The 19,437-nt window shown below is 46.8% G+C and overlaps 1 protein-coding gene across 2 annotated transcripts in view; it reads left to right on the top strand.

Moving 5' to 3' along the window:
- Positions 1-1,559: 1,559 nt before the first annotated feature.
- Positions 1,560-19,437, top strand: part of PHACTR2 (phosphatase and actin regulator 2) — a 262,245-nt gene continuing 244,367 nt past the window's right edge. For both annotated transcript variants that reach the window (XM_033405880.2, XM_033405859.2), the window contains exon 1: positions 1,560-1,788. In XM_033405880.2, coding sequence (XP_033261771.1) covers positions 1,575-1,788 — 214 coding nt within the window. In that variant the 5' untranslated portion in view covers positions 1,560-1,574. The remainder of the gene's footprint in view (positions 1,789-19,437) is intronic.

The raw sequence follows: 19,437 nt of genomic DNA, 5'->3' as shown, positions 1-19,437 counted from the left end.
ATTTGGAGAGTTCTCACAGCAAAACTGGGATAATAAGGCCCTTCCCAGAGTTGCTGTGAGAATGATAGGTGAAAACCCTTTTAAATCATTACAGGCGAGCTGTTGTCATTATTATGACCTGGCTGCTACAAAGGCCTCTGTGGGTATTCATGTATCTCTCTACCTTGCACCCTTCACTTTTGACCCCCCTTCCTCTTACCTTCTCTGCTAGGGTTTATTTATTTATTTTTTATTTTTATTTTTTGCAGTACGCGGGCCTCTCACTGTTGTGGCCTCTCCCGTTGTGGAGCAGCAGGCTCTGGACGTGCAGGCTCAGCGGCCGTGGCTCACGGGCCCAGCCGCTCCGCGGCATGTGGGATTCTCCCGGACCGGGGCACGAACCTGTGTCCCCTGCATCAGCAGGCGGACTTTCAACCACTGTGCCAGCAGGGAAGCCCTAAGGATTACTTATTAAAAGATATCATATGTGCAAAGTGTCTGACATCACACCTGGAATATGGGTGTGTGTGTCAATCAATGTTAAAGGCTAACCCTCCTCCCACCCCCAGCCCCCAGTCTCCTTCTCTTCCTGCTGCCTCTCTAAGGCCTATGGGTGAACCCAGGGACCTTTGTTCCCTGCCATGAGCTTTCAGGAGTGGTGACTCCTGAGTGTGATTCTGGGCAAGTCACAACTTAGGGGCCTAATCGTGAAACTGATAAAGCTTAGGTTGCGGAATCACCAGCTGAATCAGCAATCATACAAGGCATGGTGGTAACTCACTGATTTCCAATCAACAGCAGCTGAGAGACCAGTCTTTCCACTAGAAAGCTTTGACTGAGACTTCCAATCTGTGTTAATTTATTCCGTTCTTTGGAAGCCTGGCCTTTATAAACATGACCTACGAGTCTACCCAGCAGATAGAAATCCAGGAATGTGGGCAAAGGTTGGAGGCAGAGATGGCTTCGAGGGTAAAGGGTGAGCGGCGAAGGTCACTAGCCTTGACTTAAGGGTCTCCAGGATGGGTCACGAACGCACCATCAAGTCCAGTGCCCTTTGGCGTTGCAGTTTCGAGTTTCGCATCCTTAAACTGGGTATTATCATTTCGGTTCCATCACAGGGAGCTCAAGGGTGTGTACATGGCCTTCCTCAAAACCCCCGCCCACCGCGCGCCCCCCCCACCCCTAATGAAAATAGTATCGTTAACCTTGACCTTGCATCCCAGCTCCTGAAGCCCCAAGCTCTATTAATCTGAGGCCTGCTACCTGGGTGACGACCAGAGGGGACCCTATGGCTGCCATCCTGCAAAGGGCCGTGCCCAGGCCCTGGGGGGTGGAGCAGCGGGCAGGTTCGCGGGCACAGAGGGCGGCCCAGCTCCGAACCCTGCGGCTTTCGCCGGCGGGAGCAAGAGCCGGCTGTAGGCGGCTCCTTCCTGTGCAAACTTTTCTGTCCTCTTCCTCCTCCCGCCCTCCCCACCAGCTTCTCGGCGCCCGGCGTCCAGCCTCCCCGCCCTTGTCGCTGCCTCGGGGTAGCCGCGCGCCGGGCAGCGCGGTCCTCGGCGCCGGCCCCACCCCGCGCTCCGGGCCGCCAGGAGCCGATGGCCGAGGCGGGCAGGAGCCCCGCGGAGCCCCCGGGAGAGCCGGCCGGGCAGGCGGCGGCCGAGGTCCCCGAGCCCGAGGCGCCCGCCCGGCCTCCAGCGCCTGCCCTGCGCCGGCTGCCCGGGGACCCGAGCCCCCGCGGCCGCTCGCAGAGCGACCTGTCGTCGTGCTCGAGTCGGGGCCGCCCGCTCCGGGTCCACATCTCCGGTTCAGGTAAGGGCAGCTCGGGCGCTGGGGGCCGGGGGTAGGGCCGGCGCGGGCAGGTGGCTGCGATGGGGACCCGGCCAGCCCGGGGCGTCAGCGGGCAATGGCCCAGCCGGCTGGCGGCGGGAGTGGAGGAGGGGCTGGGGAGGGGGGGGTCGGGGCTGGGAGAAGCTGAACTCCCCACCCCGCTGCCGCTATCCTCCTTGGTGGCCGGCGGCTCGGAACCCTCGGCGGGAGATGCTCCGCCCCGGCTGGGGCTCAGGGTGGGCGCGCGTTTCTCCCGGGCGAGACGCACCCGCCGGGATGCGGAGCCTCCCACGCGGCCGTGCGGCTTTGCGGCGCCGGGGAGCCCCGGCTGCTCTGGTTCTTAGGCTTGTGCATCGGGAAGAGGAGGCTTCCCTCGGTCTTCAGCGCGACTTTGGTCCCTCGGAAGCGTGCGGTCCTCTCACGGTGGGGGTGGGGGGCTGTGCCAGTGCGCGTCTTGAACACCCACCCAACCGCTCCTGCTTCTGAAACAAAGCCTTCCTTGGGGGTTTGCTGGTCCGAGGACCCGGAGTATGAGTTTTCCCTCCCTGTAAAGCCCCACGCAGGTGGTGGTGAGAGTTTGGCCGTGATCCTTCACTGTTTGAACCAAGCCTGGAGCCAGCCCCTCTGCGGTAGCACCTCCCCGCGGGTTCCCCTCTGCCCGGTGTGCACCCCCGGCTCCGGCGACTGCTCGGGGCCCCGGACGGCCAGAACCAGGCTGGGGGCCGGTGCTGCCAGCGCGGAGCTGTGTAACGCGGGGGTGGCGGGGAGGCAAATCGCTTAACCTTGTCTCTCACATCTAGGTGTTTAAAGTGGGAAGAAGAGTGTGGAACTACCACATGGGGAGGTTGTGGGGGGATTAAATAATTAATGATTTTAAAATGCTTTTCAGCAAAGCATTTTCTTAAGAACTGTAGAACCGTTTTTAAAAGTCCACCAGGCTTGTTAAGTTTCTGCACATCGTTTTCTGATTTGCAATCTCCGGAGGATGCGTGAAAGCTGGGAAGCTGGGACTGAAGCTAACATCAAATCTACTAGTAGCAGCGACAGGCCCTTGTAATGGTACAGAGCTTACGCCCTACCCTCCACCACTACTCCTTCAGGGTCTGTGCTCGGGGGCCAGGCCTTGAAGTGCCCAGGCAACCTCACTCCTACCTGAAGCCTGGTTTCCCCTTAGAAAACGGCACATTTCCATACCTCTGACTCCACTCCACAGGCAAGCCAGCTCAGTTTTCCGTCAGAGCCCTTTTTCATATTCCTTTTATTTTTTTCAGTTTTTCTTTATTTTTAAAAAGATTTATTTATTACTTATTTATTTTAGGCTGCATCGGGTCTTAGTTGCGAGCGCCGGCTCTTCCTTGTGGTGCCCGGGCTTCTCTAGCTGTGGTGTGCGGGTTTTTTTCTCTCTCTAGTTGTGGCATGTGAGCTTAGTTGCCCCGCGGCCTGTGGCATCTTAGCTCCCGACCAGGGATGAACCTGCATCCGCTGCGTTGTAAGGCGGATTCTTTACCGCTGGACCACCAGGGAAGTCCCCTCTTACTTTTGTAATATCGCTTTTGCTGCACAACGTGTATATGTAGAAAACATCAAACGTATTGTTGATCTGACTTCGCAGATTACTTTGCTTAAAGCCGGTTGGAATTGTTAAATACAGGTAGTGGGATGTAGGTTATGGGATGTTTGTGAAGAATCTTCTGCCGGATTCATATTGTGGAAAGTATTGAGTTGAATGTATTTTTCCTCCTGGTTTTTATGTCTTGGCCAGACTGAACTTGACCCCGGGATAATCTTGATTGATTTTTTTTTTTAACAAAGATTAACCATTCAGGTGCCTCTAAAGAGGCAACTGCAAATGTGTCCAGTTGGTGACGGTAGACAAAATAAACATAGCGTGTGTCACCATTTCTCATTTTCATAGATGGAAATCGAGGCCTACACGTAGAAGAGGGGAGTAAAAACTTTTTAAATGTGTATGTGCAAAGTGCCCCTCATGTGAACTGTAAACTTCAATTTATAAAATTATTTTACCTCCAAGAGCTCTATGCCTTCTGTGTACTTTTAAAGGATATTAGGAAGTGACAGCTTTCAGCTGAGTTGTCCCCTGCACCCCATGATGCTGACCCATGTGTGAAAGAGTGAACTTCTACGTGAGTGTGAAAACATTCCTTGACCATAGGGTAGCCCAGTTTCTAGGTCCTCCCCAGAAGTTCTGGGCACACAAGTGGGCAGTATCCAAAGCGAGATCATATGTGGCCTGGCCAGAGCCAGCCCCAGGCCAGCAGCCCCGGTGTCATCTCAGAATCTTGGACCCTACCCCAGACCTACTTAATCCCAGTCTGCATTTCACAGGATCCCCAGGTTGTTATAGGAACATTCACGTTTGAGAAGCATTACTCTCTGCCACTGGTTTGCAAAGTTGGTTACACATAGGAGTCCCTTGGCGAGTTAAAAAAAACCACCACCACCAAAATCACAGCAAAACAATTCATGGCTAGGTCCCAGCCCCAGAGATTCTGATTTAATTGGCATCAGGTGATTCTAATGTGTGGCAAGGTTTGGGAACCACCGTGCTATGGCCTATATATCCGCATGACTTGCTGCCATATGTATTGTGATATTGTGACCAGGGTTGGCCTGGGCAAGTGTAAGGCTGAAGACTGGTTTGGTACCTTCTCACATCCCTACTGGTATTCTCCTCTGCTGCTTCCACCTCCCAAGTGGCTTTTCTCACTCCCTTTTTTGATTTCAGCTAGTTGCCAGTAAGTCCTTCCCAAGGGTTAATTACTAATAATGAGTTAATTACCTGGTGGGAGTCTTTGGGAGAGTGTTGAGGGGGGAGGGAACTTTGCAGTGGTGCGTGGCTGGGAGGGGGCAGAGGAGGAGAGGGGGGAGAAGACTGCAAAGTGTTCACCAAGGGTTGTCAGAGAAGAGCCTCACTCCAGAGCAAACGGCCATCCCCATCAGTCACCCCACATCCCAGCACTGCTTCCTTTCTGCCCTTCTGTCCGTAAAAGAATAATAAAAACTATGAAACTCGAAGTTTTTGCCTATTATGCCAATAAGAGACGATCCAATCCAAAAAAATATTTTTAAAAGACCAGCTCTGTACTTGGCACTCTATTGATGCTGTGGAGATATCACAAGAGAATCCACTTTCTGTTTGTACTTTATTACTGGGTTTTTGTCAAGAAAAGCATCTCAGGCTTCAATGGCTTTTATTTAACTTGTGATTTGAATAGTTAATTTTTCACATGATAAACATGCATGTACTTTGTCAGCAAAATCTCTAGTTTTAAATTTTAAAATCCATACAAAACGTGAAGAAAGCCATATATTTTCAAATAAGTACATTTTAAAAATATAACTGAAGTAAAATTGGAATTGATACATCAGCCCTGTTTTGAGCTTAGAAAAACGTTGCTTTATGGTTTTGAATTCACTGTTCTGGAATTCAACAGAAGTTCTGGATTTTTAAAATCTAGTATTTCTTTGTAAATAAAGTGGTATTTTATCCATTAAAAAAATAAAATCCCAAAGCAAGGTTTTCATGATATATGGACAGGTGTTCTCTTAATTTTCAGGTCAATCTTCTTCTGCATTGAGAACTTTAATATATTCAGTGGGTTCTGATGGTCTTTTCTGATAAGCCCAATGTTTAGTAAGTAAAGAGCCTTAGGACACAGTTCAGGACTTACTCCTATTGTAAGCGCTCATCAAGTACTGACTGTGGATCTACTGTGTACCAAGCGCTGTGCTGGACCCACTGGGCTGTAGGAGTACCAAGAGGCGTTTGCTGTCTTCAAGCTATGACTCTTAGTCTTGCACGTAGGGCTGCACAGAACAGAAAACGTTTGAGCCACCTTAAAAGGGGAGGTATGAGCAGATGGGCCATTTCATCAGCTTGGTGTCCAGACACAGTCTCATCTCTTTTGGTACCCTGATTCATCCCTCCGGCATCCCTTTGCCCGAGTATACATAGGTATGTAGGTAATGGCAGATCCAGTATCTTTGTCTCGAGTCTTTCATCGCTGGTGTGTTCAGTGCCTAGTGGAGTGAGAATCTAGTAACCTAGATGTTCTGTCCATCCATACCTGCTACTAACTGGCCACTGCCGCGAGGTGCTGCTGTCCAAAACGAGTTCTGCAGTTGATGGTCACCTGTCCCATTGGGGGAAGTCCTCGTTGTCCACACCTTGCCGGTGCTCCCAGAGTGCCTTCCTCTGCCCTCTAAGGTTCTAACTACTCCAGTTGGTGTTTGCATGCTCAGCCTTTGTTATCCAAAGCATAATGACATGCCATGCCAGGGTGGGGAGTCCCAAGGGAACTCTTGGGCCCCGATCACAGCGGGGCCGGAGCAGCCCTAGGCAAGAGCAATGGATGCCGGCTCACTTTCCATTCACATAACTCAGAGTGGTGTTTTTTTTTTTTTTTTTTTTTTACCAAAAAAAGACCATTTGGCTCTGGGTGTACTTTCTGTCCCTGCCTTCTCACAGGAGAGTAAAACCATCCTGCCGGGAAAAGCAGGGCAGCCTGGGCAGGGCAGACAAGGGGGGCTCAAATGCAGCCTGTGCCCTGCCCTGGCCAAGCTATACAGTCTGGGGTGGACCTGCATGCCCCCACCTCCTCCAAGAAGGGAACCTTTTTCTTTGTGCAAAGGCTGTGGGCTTCCCATCCAGCTAGGAGCTGCCCACTGGTCAGGCTTCATCCCAGAAGGGGTGCCTTTATCTAACGCTCCCACAGTCACCCTATAAGCCGAGGTGATCCTGTGCCCGAGGTTAAGACATTTTAAAACTCAACATCACCTGTTACCCTGCAGCAGAGGCTGAAACACTAAGAATCATCTTCAGCTGTTAGGTAAGGACATGCCTGTTAAGTCAGGTTGCACTTGACCTGGAGCTGAGACCAGAGAGCTGTCGGGAACGGAGGCGGCCCTACGGACCAGTTCCTCTTTCTCTTCTAGCGCTTCCTCAGGGATGGCGCGGCCTCCCCGACTCTCAGCTTCTCTTTGCCTCTCTGCTTCCTAATCTGAACAGATTCTCCCGGTGAGAATCTGTTTTGTGGGTGTTTCCTCATCCGTCTACTCACACAAACCCTACCTCATAGCTCCTACCTCCCCACCACAGCTTACCTTCACTTCCTCTTGGTTCTTGTCCGTATTTTACCTGGACAACTTTCTTCGTGTTTTTCAGTTCAGATTCCCTAGAGCAGATCCACTGTTTAAAGCCATAGGTCATAGGTCACACACAGGTCACAGAGACATTGTCTGTCTTGATCCGATACCCACCCAAACTCAAGCCAGTTGTGGCCTGGAGGGTGAAGTCTTCACTTAGTGCCAATAAGGTCACTTAGGAAGAAGTGAGCCGGGGCAGTTTCATTCATTCATTCAACTAATATTTATCGAGGTGAGAGGCCTGCTATGTGCCAGTCACTGTTCTAGGCTCTGGGTGTACAGAGATGAGCAGACATGGTTCTGCAATTTGGGGAGTAAGAATGAAAGCAGAAAGGATGTGGCTGGCTAGAGACAGCAGCATGTGTAGTGGTCTAAGCCATTGTTATTTGCCATGTGTATGCTCAAAAAATGACTGGTGATGGTGGTGATGACTCTTGTTCTTGTTTTCAGAGGATGCCTGAAGAGCGAATTATACCTAAACTGGGGAAGCTCTAGTTGGCATCAGTAGTTCAGTAGTAGCTCTGAGACTGCTGGCAAAACTGTGGATTTGTTTTGAGCTCCAGCCACTGCAGGTGGTACACTAGGTGAGGGAGCATATCTTGATTTTTTCTTCGTTCATTCAGTCAACAAACAGCTAGTGGGCTGTAAAGACATCCCTAAAGGAACAGTGGGGGGAAGACAGGCAAATAAACCAATGACTGCAGTGCCACCAAGTCTGAGCTATGACTTGTGCCCAGTCCTGGGCCAGGGGGAGAACCTAGAAGGCTCAGCTATAGGAAATGGCTTGGGGGAGGGTAATCAGGAAGGGCTTCCGGGAGGAGGTGAAACCTATACTATCTCCAGGCAAGAGGAGGAACAGGAAGATGGAGGAGGAGTGTTTGGGGAGAGGAAAGAGTACAGAAAAAACACCAAGGCCTGAAACAACCCGGCATCATCAGAAAACACTCAGCAGTAGGGTCCTGGGGGAGAGAAGGGAGGTTAGGGTGCTGGGCCAAGGCCAGAGAATGAGAACTTCGTGTGTTTGAATGCTTCCCAGCAGACACAATTTAGGTGACATTTGTAAGGCATTTGCAAGCTTGATAGGGGGCGTGTTCGGAGTGTATTCTGACATGGACACTGAGGGAGATGGTGGGGAGAACACAGCCAGCTGAGATTCGAGACACAGAACCACGGTTATTATCAGTGTGATCCTGGTCAGCTTACTCCCCCTCCTTCCGCTTGGCTTCCTTATATCTGACCTGGAAATGATGAGTAACGGTAACGCCTAGCTCATAGGGTTCACGTGAGGCTGAAAGTGTGAAAGTGCTTTTGGACTTTAGAGTGCCATGTAAATGGCGGCACCTTGGGCACCCGGCTGTGACAGGACTTACTATGGTGTAGTTGACTGTGCTTCCTTCCTTGTGCTGTAACAGCACTGAAAACAGAAATTATGTTTAGTTGAGTTTTGCATTCTCAGTGCCAGATACGGGGCCTGGTATATAGTAGGTGCTTACTAAATATTTATGGACTTAATGCATGAATTCCCTAAAAGTCAGTTCTTTTGACATGAAGTCATAAATCAAAAAACTAGGCGAAGTGAGAAAAAATATAAATGGAAAGTTGGATAGAAGCTATGATTTCCAAATGTTTAAAACACACACACACACACACACACACACACACACACACACACAAAACCCAAAATTAACTAGAGTGTTTTTGAAGAGCTGTTGATGAAATCCTGAGCACTTCCTTGGGAGTATTGTGTGAACCTGGCTTCACAATATCTTCATAAAAGTAGTTCGTGAAAGGGAAGTCGTGAATGTCAGTCCAGCCTCGGGCTGGTGTCGGGGATTCTGCAGCCTCCTTGCAGGGCAGTGCTGGGTGTTGGATGCAAGAGAGTAGGCAAGAGGGCTTAGAAGGAAGTGAACTTTAACACGAATCCAGTCCTGCATATTTGTACACGCTATCACATTTCATCTTCATAGCAACCCTGTGGCATAGCTAAGTATCAGCTCCACTTTTTAGATAAGGAACCTGGCTTCAGAAAAATGGAATAACGCACCCAGTCCCACAGGTAGCGGGGAAGTAGTAGAACAGATATTCAAATTTTTATGACTTCAAAGCTCACGCTCTTTTCCTTACCTAATAGAACCTTAGTGCACAGCCATCGCCACTCAGGGAAAACGACGCGTATGTACCCCACCACCAGGGAGGAAATCCAGTTATGTATTACTCTACAAATACTATTCTGAGATCATCAGAATAAACATGTTTCCATCAAAAGGTCATTTTCAGGCCCCAGCCAGTTGTCTGTCTATTTTAAGGTCTATCCAACACTTCAGATTTCTAGTATAAACAACAAATTTGGATTAACTGTAACGGGATTCTGGGATCCTGTATTTTCAGGCAAGCATGCTTCAGTGATCGTTACTGAGGTGCGTTCTTTTAACCTAAAACGACTCAATCTTGGAGTCATGTGTGTAATTCATGCCCAGGAACCCTATCTTGTCTCAGAGTACAAGTGTAGTTTCAGTTACAGTGAAGCTCAGGAAGAAAACCCTGAAGCAGCTTTAGTGTTTTTAAAACACCCTCCTGGCTGACTCATTACCTTTGATCACACTAGCTGAAATTTGCACGGAGAAGTGGGTTGCAAGGCTTGCCTTAGAAAGGTTTCTGAGATCTAGCTCACTGCGTGACCTATTGGCTAAAACTTGACATTTATATACCTTACTTAGCAGTTTCTCGATGCCTCTGTGAAGGCTTGAGAAAAAGTAGCTGTTGCTTACCCCTCATAACAGGAAGAAACTTGTGACTTAAAGAAAAGTGCGTTATCCATCCCCAGAGCTCAGGGCTCTTACTAGGGTGGGAATATCATCGGTGTGCTGCTTTCATTCTGGATCAGCAGCTCACATATTTTAAGCATGTGACATATAATTTGTGGCCACGATTCAGGTCATCAGGCTGGTCTGTAATCTTTTGCCTTCATGTATATTGTAACCTACCTGAATGGCGTCTTCTTTATCGGTCTTATTTCTATTAGATAATAATTGAGTAACCTAAACATCAATAACAAACATTTGTCAAATCCTTCTTCTCCAACCTACTGGGCTTTATAAATCTTTGATTGCTGCTTCTCTAGATGAAGAGGACAGAAAGATTTGATGATGACAAAGAACATGATTTGTATTTAATAAATGTAATAGAACTTATGTCTTCAAATGAATGTTATCTTTTCGAATTGTCATATACTTATTCCAATTATGGAAGATATGCTTATTTCAATTAGGATTCTGCTGGGTAAAACAGTGTTTCTAACAAAAGCTTTATGATTAAAATATTCAATCCCTCATTTTATCCACTTTCCCTGGATACAGCACGACTGTAGCTCTTTCTAAAAATCATGTCTAACTTTCAGAGACATGGATTTACTGTCAGTGGGGAAGATTTGAAGAGACATTCCAGAAATGGCCAGGACAGTGGCCACATTGTGGGAATACATATACTGTCTCCCTGCATGATTATTTTGGTGGGAATAACAATCATTTGGACATCTAAGTCATTCATGTTACTTTATGGTAATACTTCATACCCCCAGAATATATAACAACTTGATTTAGTGTGTGGTAACCAAGCAGGTCAGTTTGGGCCATTAACGTAGTGACTCTGAGGTTAAGAAAGTAAAGGAGACAATGTGACATCTGTGGGAGGGCTTCAGTAAGGCATGAATGAGAAGATTATTAAGTGATAGCAAGGATTTGCTCAAAATGAACAATTTTCCATAGCCAGGATTAGAGACTCCCTTGTTCGAAAGAAGTTTTTGTTTTTGTTTGTATAAGGAACTAAGAGCAGTTCAAAACCAATAGGTAGAGTTGTGTATCATGAGGACCCAGAACCAGGAGCTGATAAATTGCCTGTGGCCAAGAAGGGCACTCTTTCACCATCTCTCCATCACTTTTTTCCCCTAGGGCTCTATCTACCTACCTACCTACTTACCTATCTATCTATCTATCTACCTTTCTACCTATCTATCTATCTACCTACCTACCTATCTATCTATCTATCTATCTATCTATCTATCTACCTATCTATCTATATTCCCATCCATCCATGCATCCAGCCATACCAGATTCTCTGCTATTACAAGCACGCATTTCCTCAGAGTTTCCGCATTCACACGTCTTCAGTTAGAGCAAACAGAGACTCCTTGGTGTCCTTGGATCCAATTCCAAATGCCCAGCCTGGGTCAGGTAGCCATTCCCATAACCAGCAATATCCATTGTATGGGACAAGCAAGGCTGCTGGCACGCACTCTTATAGGTGCGGACAGGATAGTTCTTAGACTAGAGATGGTTAGGATGGGAAAACACACCATTACCTCCGTGTACCAGAGAACCGGCAAAGTGAGGAATTCCTGGGCTTCTGGGAAGCGAAAGTGCCACTGAAGAAAGCCAAATGCCTATTAGGCTCAGAAAGAAGAAGAAGAGTGGGGTGGAGAGAGGGACAGATTAGGAATATGGGATTAACAGATACAGACTACTATACATAAACTAGATAAGCAATAAGGATTTACTGTATAGTACAGGAAATTATACTCAATATCTTGTAATAACCTACAATGGAATGTAATCTGCAAACAAAAACAAAACCCAAAACGAATCACTGTGCTGCACACCTGAAATTAACACAGTATTGTAAATCAACTGTACTTCAATTAAAAAATAAATTAACTGAAAAAAGAGTGGGGTAATAAAATTGGGTTGAATAAGGAAACAGTTGTCTATGATGAAGCGGATGTTCTGCAGCACAGCGGGGTGTTTTGGAGTTATGGCGAAGGAAGCAAGAAGGAGGGATCTTCCTAGGGAACAAGGTAAGAGTAGCAGGATGATGGAAGTCGTTGGCCGGGGTACAGGGTGGGGACACCTGTTGGAGGGGTGGGTCACAAGGGCAGATCTTATGGATTGAGGAGTGTGAAGTACATGGCGGAGATGGTTTGGGTGTGAAGACAGACAGTCTTTTCTCTTGGCCGATTGATGGGATACCCCATGTCTCCCTCCACAACCACCACACCAGCTGCAGGGTGCACATAATTGTGGTGCCACCTAGGCCCCTTGTATTTCCATTCAGCCCTCATTGGTCATTCACCAGACATCCTCCACCCCGCATTCCTTTAGGAGCTGTAACAATGGGTCTCACACAGCAGATCAGGCCTGTGCCTCTTTCCAAATGGAACCCTGAGGCAGTGAGGCTGATTCAAACCCTGGCTCTCTGTGGATTATGTTCTCCCAGAGGGTGACCCTGGCTTCTGAGGCCTGTTTGGGGTGTGGGATGGCATTCCTCTGGCCTGATCTGATAAAACATTTCTTAGCATAGGTTTAGGGTTGGCATTAGGTCACATGCAATTATCCAGATCACGATTGGTAGTTTTTCACTGGGATGATGTTTCTTTAGGCAGCTGACAAATTCCCAGCGGGCTGGGAGATGAAGAATGTCTGTGGCCTCAGGCAATGGCAAGATGGGAGTGTCTGCCCAGGCCCAGGAATACACTGGAGGGACCAGCAGTTGCCAGGAAGCTGCAGAAAGGAAAAAGCAGGTGTTTTGAATTTCTAGTGCCGGAAAACTTACCCTGTGCATCAAAATCTGTGTGTAAATGTCCCCCCATCCCACCGTCCCGCTTTCGGCTGCCTGACTGCCACTCCCCCCTTCTGTTTCTGCACACACATGCTTTAACTGCTGCTCTCTGAGCCCTCTCCCTCCAAGGCGTCCCTTGATGTTCATGTTCGCAGGCCCTCACCTGTGTAAGACTCTTACTGAGGCTGGGGGTGGAGGTGTCTCGATATGATTCAGCTGGTCCCTGTGCCCCAGCAAGGAAGCCCTTAATCCCAGGCTGTGGTTTTCAGCCATCATCACCTTGCCGCTCTGCTCATAGCCAACAAGCAACAAAGCCATGCCACAAACGATGAAAAATTAGAGTCCTAGTCAGACCCCCCCCGGAAGCCCTAAGTCCACCATTTTCTTCTAGAAGGGGTGATGTTTCAGTGCATCAGTGGACAACTACATCAACCTGCTGTAATGGCCTGTTGACCAGAGCTCTCACCTGAGTCCACATCTGATTTAGGTGACAGGGTTACAGTCTCCAGTTTCTCAAATGTCACTGTGCTTATGAATCACCTGAGGATCTCGTTGCAGTTCAGTAGGGGTGGAGATTGAGCTTCTGCATTTTCTTATAGGCTTCTAAGTTTTGCTGATACGGCTGGCCCATGAACCACGCTTTGAGGAGCAAACCTCTGGAGAGCTTCCACTGGGCTTGTCAACTACTTTAAGGATGGATTCCTTCTAGCACTAATGTAGCTTACAATTCCATCCGTGGAAACTTCTATACTGCTTGAAAGTCTACTCTTGCTTTCCTATTTGGTAAGCCCGACTATGTATTATTTATAAGAGGTGGAAGCTCTGAAAGATTTAGTGAGAGGAACCTGTAGAACTTCCACCCATGCAGGATATTTTGCTTCAAGAGTGCCCATGTCAGTGGGTTCCTGGGATTCTATCTGTACAGTCTTCATGCGTCTAGTGTCTAGCAGGTTTTCAGATGGTAGGATGAAGAGATGGAGATAGAATCTTTTTTGAGATACAACTTTCATATAACATTGTATTAAGTTTAGGTGTACAACATAATGATTGATGTATGTATGTGTTGTGAAATGATTAGCACAATAAGTTTAGTTGAAATCCATCCCTGCCTTCAGTTACAAAAAAATTTATTGTCATGATGAGAACCGTTAAGATCTACTCTCTTAGCAACTTTCAAATACACAGTACAGTACTGTTCGCTATGGTCACCATGCTGTACATTACACCCCAGGACTTATTTACCTTATAATTGGAAGTTCGCACCCTTTGACCCAGAATTTTAAACTTTGACCCAGAATTTTTTTTTTAACCTAAGATGAAAACACTTTCATCACTGGAAACTCATGACTCAAATCTAGTTTTTGAGATGGCATTACTCCAAACATGGAAAGACAAGAGTAAATGATGAATATGCACGTTTGAAAAGCTTTACATCTGTGTAAAGCTTTACATTTCTCATTCCTCATTTCTCAGTGTCTGTGATGCCTTTTGTAGAGAAGAGGGAGGGGCTGAAGGGGACTGGGGTTGAGGTTATTGATGCCCAGACCAGGGCTTCTCATGGATGTGGGAAGGAAGGGAGGCCTCAGGAACTTCTGCCCTGATGGGCTGGGCATGATCCTCCTTCCAAGGAGACTGCAGATGCTAAGATGGACCTGACGATCAGAATGTTGGTGGTCCCTCTGAGAATCACAAGGCTGCTGGAAAATATGCAGATTTGAGGATGTAATAAGCAGATATGTTAGTTTAGTCACCTGTGGTTGATGTTACAGTCCCCACAGAAAATACCCTTTAGGAGTGAGAAGTATAACAGTGGGGAGAAGCCACAGCTCTAAATGGAGAACTTTCACTTATCGTGTCAATCATGTAGCAGTTTATTATCGCCTTGGGTAGTGCCAGAATTTTCCTACCTAACCACTTCGTTCAACAAATAATTATTAAAGCAACCACTGTGCAGTAAACTTTAACTTCTCCTATGAGTATAGACTGTCTCCGATCTCTTTGAGTGCAGCATTTGAGTATTAGACTTTTGTAATCTCCATACTACCTCACTTATAGTAGTTGCTTATAAAGCATGTGTTAGAAGTGACAGATTATACTTGGGACAGCTTGCAGTCACCTAAAAGTGGTGAGAAGGCACAGCTGAAAAAAAAAATGAGAAGAATAAGGGAGAAAGAGTATAGTGAGGTTGAGTAGCAGCAGTCAGATCACCTAAGAGAACCTAGAGAATAAACACTGAAAAGACATCATTGGATGGCATCGGAAAAAATGTCCTGGAATTCATAGCCAAAGCACTTTCATTGAAGTTTGGGGAATGGAGACCCAGAGAGGCACGGGGGGAATTGGGTTGAAGGGTAGTTTCAACACCAGGGCCATAGATGGAAATAAAGGGTGGGAAGTAGAGGAAATAACCGTCAACAACAAAAGTCTTTCTGTGAAGCAGATACTTTTCACACAGTACTTTGCAATAATCGTTCGTTAGCATGGTATTCTGTGCTCGGTCCTTTACGTTTATGGAGGATATTAAGCATGTAGCAGATGGTGCTCTATCAGGATTAAAAACAAATCGAAGATAAGTGTAGGAAGTGTAGGAAGACTGGAATGATCTGTGATAGTCGGGCACCTGTCACTTGCCAGGTATTTAAAGAGTGAAGTGAGCAATATATTTCATCCAAAAGCTTAAACATGCTTATCCCAGCCTGGAAATGTGCCTGTAGGACTAAAACCCACACACGTTTGTCCATCCATCAGTGATGTTCAGCAGGTATTTACTGAGTCTCTATTATGTGCCAGTAAGAAAACAAAATCCAGCCCTTGGAGCCTATATTACAGTGGGGAATGTTAAACATAAACAAAGCCTGTTGCTAGTGAAAGTGGAAAGGACAGATTTTGAGCAGTAACATTCTAAGGAATAGGGAAAATAGTCCAGGATGGACTGAACTTGACTTCAGTTTGTACAGAGGTGACTGGGTGTTTTAAAGGGAGAAGGAGGTGGAATTCCCTGGTGGTCCAGTGATTAGGACTGCATGCTTCCACTGCAGGGGTAACAAGTTCGATCCCTGGTTGGGGAACCAAGATCCCACAAGCCGTGCAGCGCAGCCAAAATATATATGTGTGTGTGTGCGTGTGTGTGTATTATATATAAAAAATATTTTTAAAACGGAAGAAGGGGGGCTTCCCTGGTGGCGCGGTGGTTGAGAGTCCGCCTGCCGATGCAGGGGAGACGAGTTCGTGCCCCGGTCCGGGAAGGTCCCACATGCCGCGGAGCGGCTGGGCCCGTGAGCCATGGCCGCTGAGCCTGCGCATCCGAAGCCTGTGCTCCGCAACGGAAGAGACCACCAGTGAGATGCCCGCGTACTGCAAAAAAAAAAAAAAAAAAAGGAAGAAGGAGGGAGTAGTGAGGGGAGTGGGCAGGGACTCAGTAGGGTCAGGAAGTTGAAAAATTACAAGAAGTGTGAAAAAGGGGCGTTGGTCCATGTGAAACTAGTTTGGGCTTGTTCGCTGGTGCTCATTCCTTATCACTTATGGAAGTTAGGCTCCTACCCTCCCACAGAGGCTGGGAGCCAGGGGGCCCTATCTTCAGATTGGTTGGAACAAATAGTAAATTCTTTGGCAGCCTTGAGTTTTCTCAGGCAGGCACTTTAAGGGGGGCTGGGGTCATCCTAGGGAAGCAGCCTTGAGCCATTAGAAACAACGTTAGCGTTAGTTCAGATATTTACAGGCTAAGATTGAGGCCTAGTCAGGAAGAGGGCTCAGAGGAGCCCCACTAAAGTTTGGCCATGGAGAGAATCTTTGTCATTGGAGAGAGACAGTAAACAAAATAAATTTAAAAATAACAGATGGTGATAATAAAGTGTGGGAGAGACAGGGAATCTTGGGGTGGAGGTATGGAGATCGCAACCTTAGATATGGTAGTCAATGCGGGCCTCACTAAAAGGCACCACTGGAGGAAAGCTGTGAGAGAAGTGATGGTGAGAGACTTGGGGATACCTGAGGGAAAAGCCTTCCGGGCAGAGGGAAGACAAGGGCGAAGCCTCAGAGGCAGGGATTTTTTCTGTGTCTGAGAAACAGAAAAGAGGCCCAAAGGGTAAAGTGTGTTGACAAGGACGGTAGGAGGCCATGGACCTCTGTAGACTGTTGTATATGGATGTCGATATTTTGAGTGAGATGGGAAGTCAGTGGAGGGCTTGGGCAGAGGGATGCCATGTTCTCTGATGAAGCAAATGTGGACAGTGAACTCGGGGAGACAACTGCTTCATACCAATATCCACTGAAGAGTGAGGCCACAGGTCTGACAGGGCTGTGATGTCTCCTCTTCTTTCCCTCTCCCCTTAGTTAATGGGCAGTAATTAGGAAATTAGTGGGGCACTTTAAACGTTCTGCGAAAGTAGCTGAACTAATCAAAAACTTTCAGACTTCCTCATCTGACCCCAACAATTCGTGCTGAGATTGAAGAACACCCGAAACAACGTTTTCCACTTTTCCAGCCTCAGCAAAATCAAGCTATATTTTTTCCATCATTAAAATACACAATACATTCTTGACACAGATACGTATGAAAGAAGAAGTGTAATTCCTCTCACATCCCCCAACCTCACCTGTCTTCAGCTGGTGTCCTTTTAGACTGCTTCTTTGGAAATACACATGAATATATAGGAATCATTTTTTTCTTCACAAATTTGGAATTATGCGATGCATAATCTATGCAAACTGCACTTTTTAGTCAAAAGTTTCTTGGATGTGCTTTCATGTCAATATACATGATTTTATCTCACTCATTTTAAAGTTCAGAAAATGTCACAGTCTAGCTGTATCATATTTTGTATAAGCACTTCCCTGTTGATAAACATTGCATTTTCCTCTGCATTTGTGTGTGTGTGTGTGTGTGTGTGTGTGTGTGTGTGTGTGTGTGTGCAGTACGCGGGCCTCTCACTGTTGTGGCCTCTCCCGTTGCGGAGCACAGGCTCCAGACGCGCAGGCTCAGCGGCCATGGCTCACGGGCCCAGCCGCACTGCGGCATGTGGTATCCTCCCGGACCAGGGCACGAACCCGTGTCCCCTGCATCGGCAGGCGGACTCTCAACCACTGCGCCACCAGGGAAGCCCTCCTCTGCATTTTTGATTTTACAAACAATGTTCAGTGAACCCTGGACGTGTATATCTTTCTGAATATGTGGGTGTATTTCCATGAGAAGATGCCCAAATCAAAGGTAATCGGGGGGAAGGGGAGGGTGGAATGAATTGGGAGATTAGATTTGACATAAATACACTACCGTGTGTAAAATAGATAGCTAGTGGGGACCTGCGGTATAGCACAGGGAGCTCAGCTTGGTGTTCTGTGATGACCTAGGTGGGTGGGATGGGGGAGGGGGATGTGGGAGAGAGGTCCAAGAGGGAGGAGGTATATGTATACGTATAGCTGATTCACTTCATTGTTCAGCAGAAACTAACACAACATTATAAAGCAATTATACTCCAATAAAAAAAAAATCTAATAGGCACTACCATATTTTCCTCTGAAGTCTGTACAAATGTACACTCCCAGGAGAGAGTGAGAGTATCTGTTTCCCCATACCCTCCCCAGGACCGAAAACTATTAACATTTTTTAGCTTTTGCTAGTTTAAGATGGATAGATTGTCTTTAGTTTTACATTTCTGTGATCACTGCTGTACTTAGCAAGTAGTTTATATTATCAGCCATTTGTATTTTTTCCCCTCTGTGGTCTTCCTATACATTTCCTCTGCCCATTTTTCTAGTGTATTACTTTCTTAGCTCTTGGTGTATTAAAAGTAGTACTCCTTTGTTGTATACGTTGGAAGTATGTATTTTCTACAATTCAGTTGCTTTCACTTTGTTCTCAGTACCTGCTGTGGCTCAGGAACCAATCCAGTTTTGATGTGTGAAGGTACATGTTTATACACACATACGGAGGATTTACAAATAGCCATATATGTCTACATTGGCTTTAAAATACCCTTCAATAAAAGCCATTTGGCTTCTGTGATTCTTATCTTCGATTTCTAGTGTGGGAGGCTTCCTGCTTTGCTTTTTGTCTGCCCTTTGCATAACTTCATTTAACCAGGGGGGGAATTACAGAGAGAAGATATTTACAATCAGGTCAGGTTACTGTGAACATCTGTGAAATTCAGGATATTTTCTGGGGGCAAGTTAAAATGTGGGACACCACCCTGCCTGAAGCAAGTTTCTATTGTTGTTACCGGGCAGATTGAAAGGTGTTACTTGGGGCTAAAACCTTATCTCTTGAACACCAGCACTGCTGCTAAATTTCATTGCCTCTAGCCCCCAATCCTTGTATAAGTTTGGAAACAACTAATATAACCATCTGTGAAAACTTGTGGGAAAAAAGAACTGGGGGGGGGGGGGGGCGGTGAGGTCTTTCTGTTCTGCTCTCTACCACCATGATCACCAACAGAAATACTTTACATTTCATGTATCAGTTTACTTTCTGCTTTTCCCCTTGATCCAGTTTGCACTCCTAAATTTCTGGCCATAGAGGGACAAATAAAATATATGACCACCTCATCTGAGTGTCAGAATTTCATTCATCAGATAGGAACCCCAGCCACCTGTTTGAGTTATTTTTCCCCCCTAACTAATCATGTGAATTGCTTTGTTTTGGTCAAATGTTGACACTCCCACCTACTCCCATCTTGCCACCACTACTCACAGATAAGATCTAATTATCTCCTCAGGATGGTTTCTTGTCATATAGTAGGATCACAGGCACAAAAGAATTTCGGGCAGTTGACATTTAGTGGGTTTCTTTTTAACTGTTGTTTTTTAAACTGATGTTTTAAGCTGATATTTCAAAATTATTTAAAAAAGGAAAAAAGGAAA

Source organism: Orcinus orca, chromosome 12 (assembly GCF_937001465.1).
Source record: "Orcinus orca chromosome 12, mOrcOrc1.1, whole genome shotgun sequence".
NCBI lineage: Eukaryota > Metazoa > Chordata > Mammalia > Artiodactyla > Delphinidae > Orcinus > Orcinus orca.
This window is presented reverse-complemented; position numbering and strand designations above follow the sequence as displayed.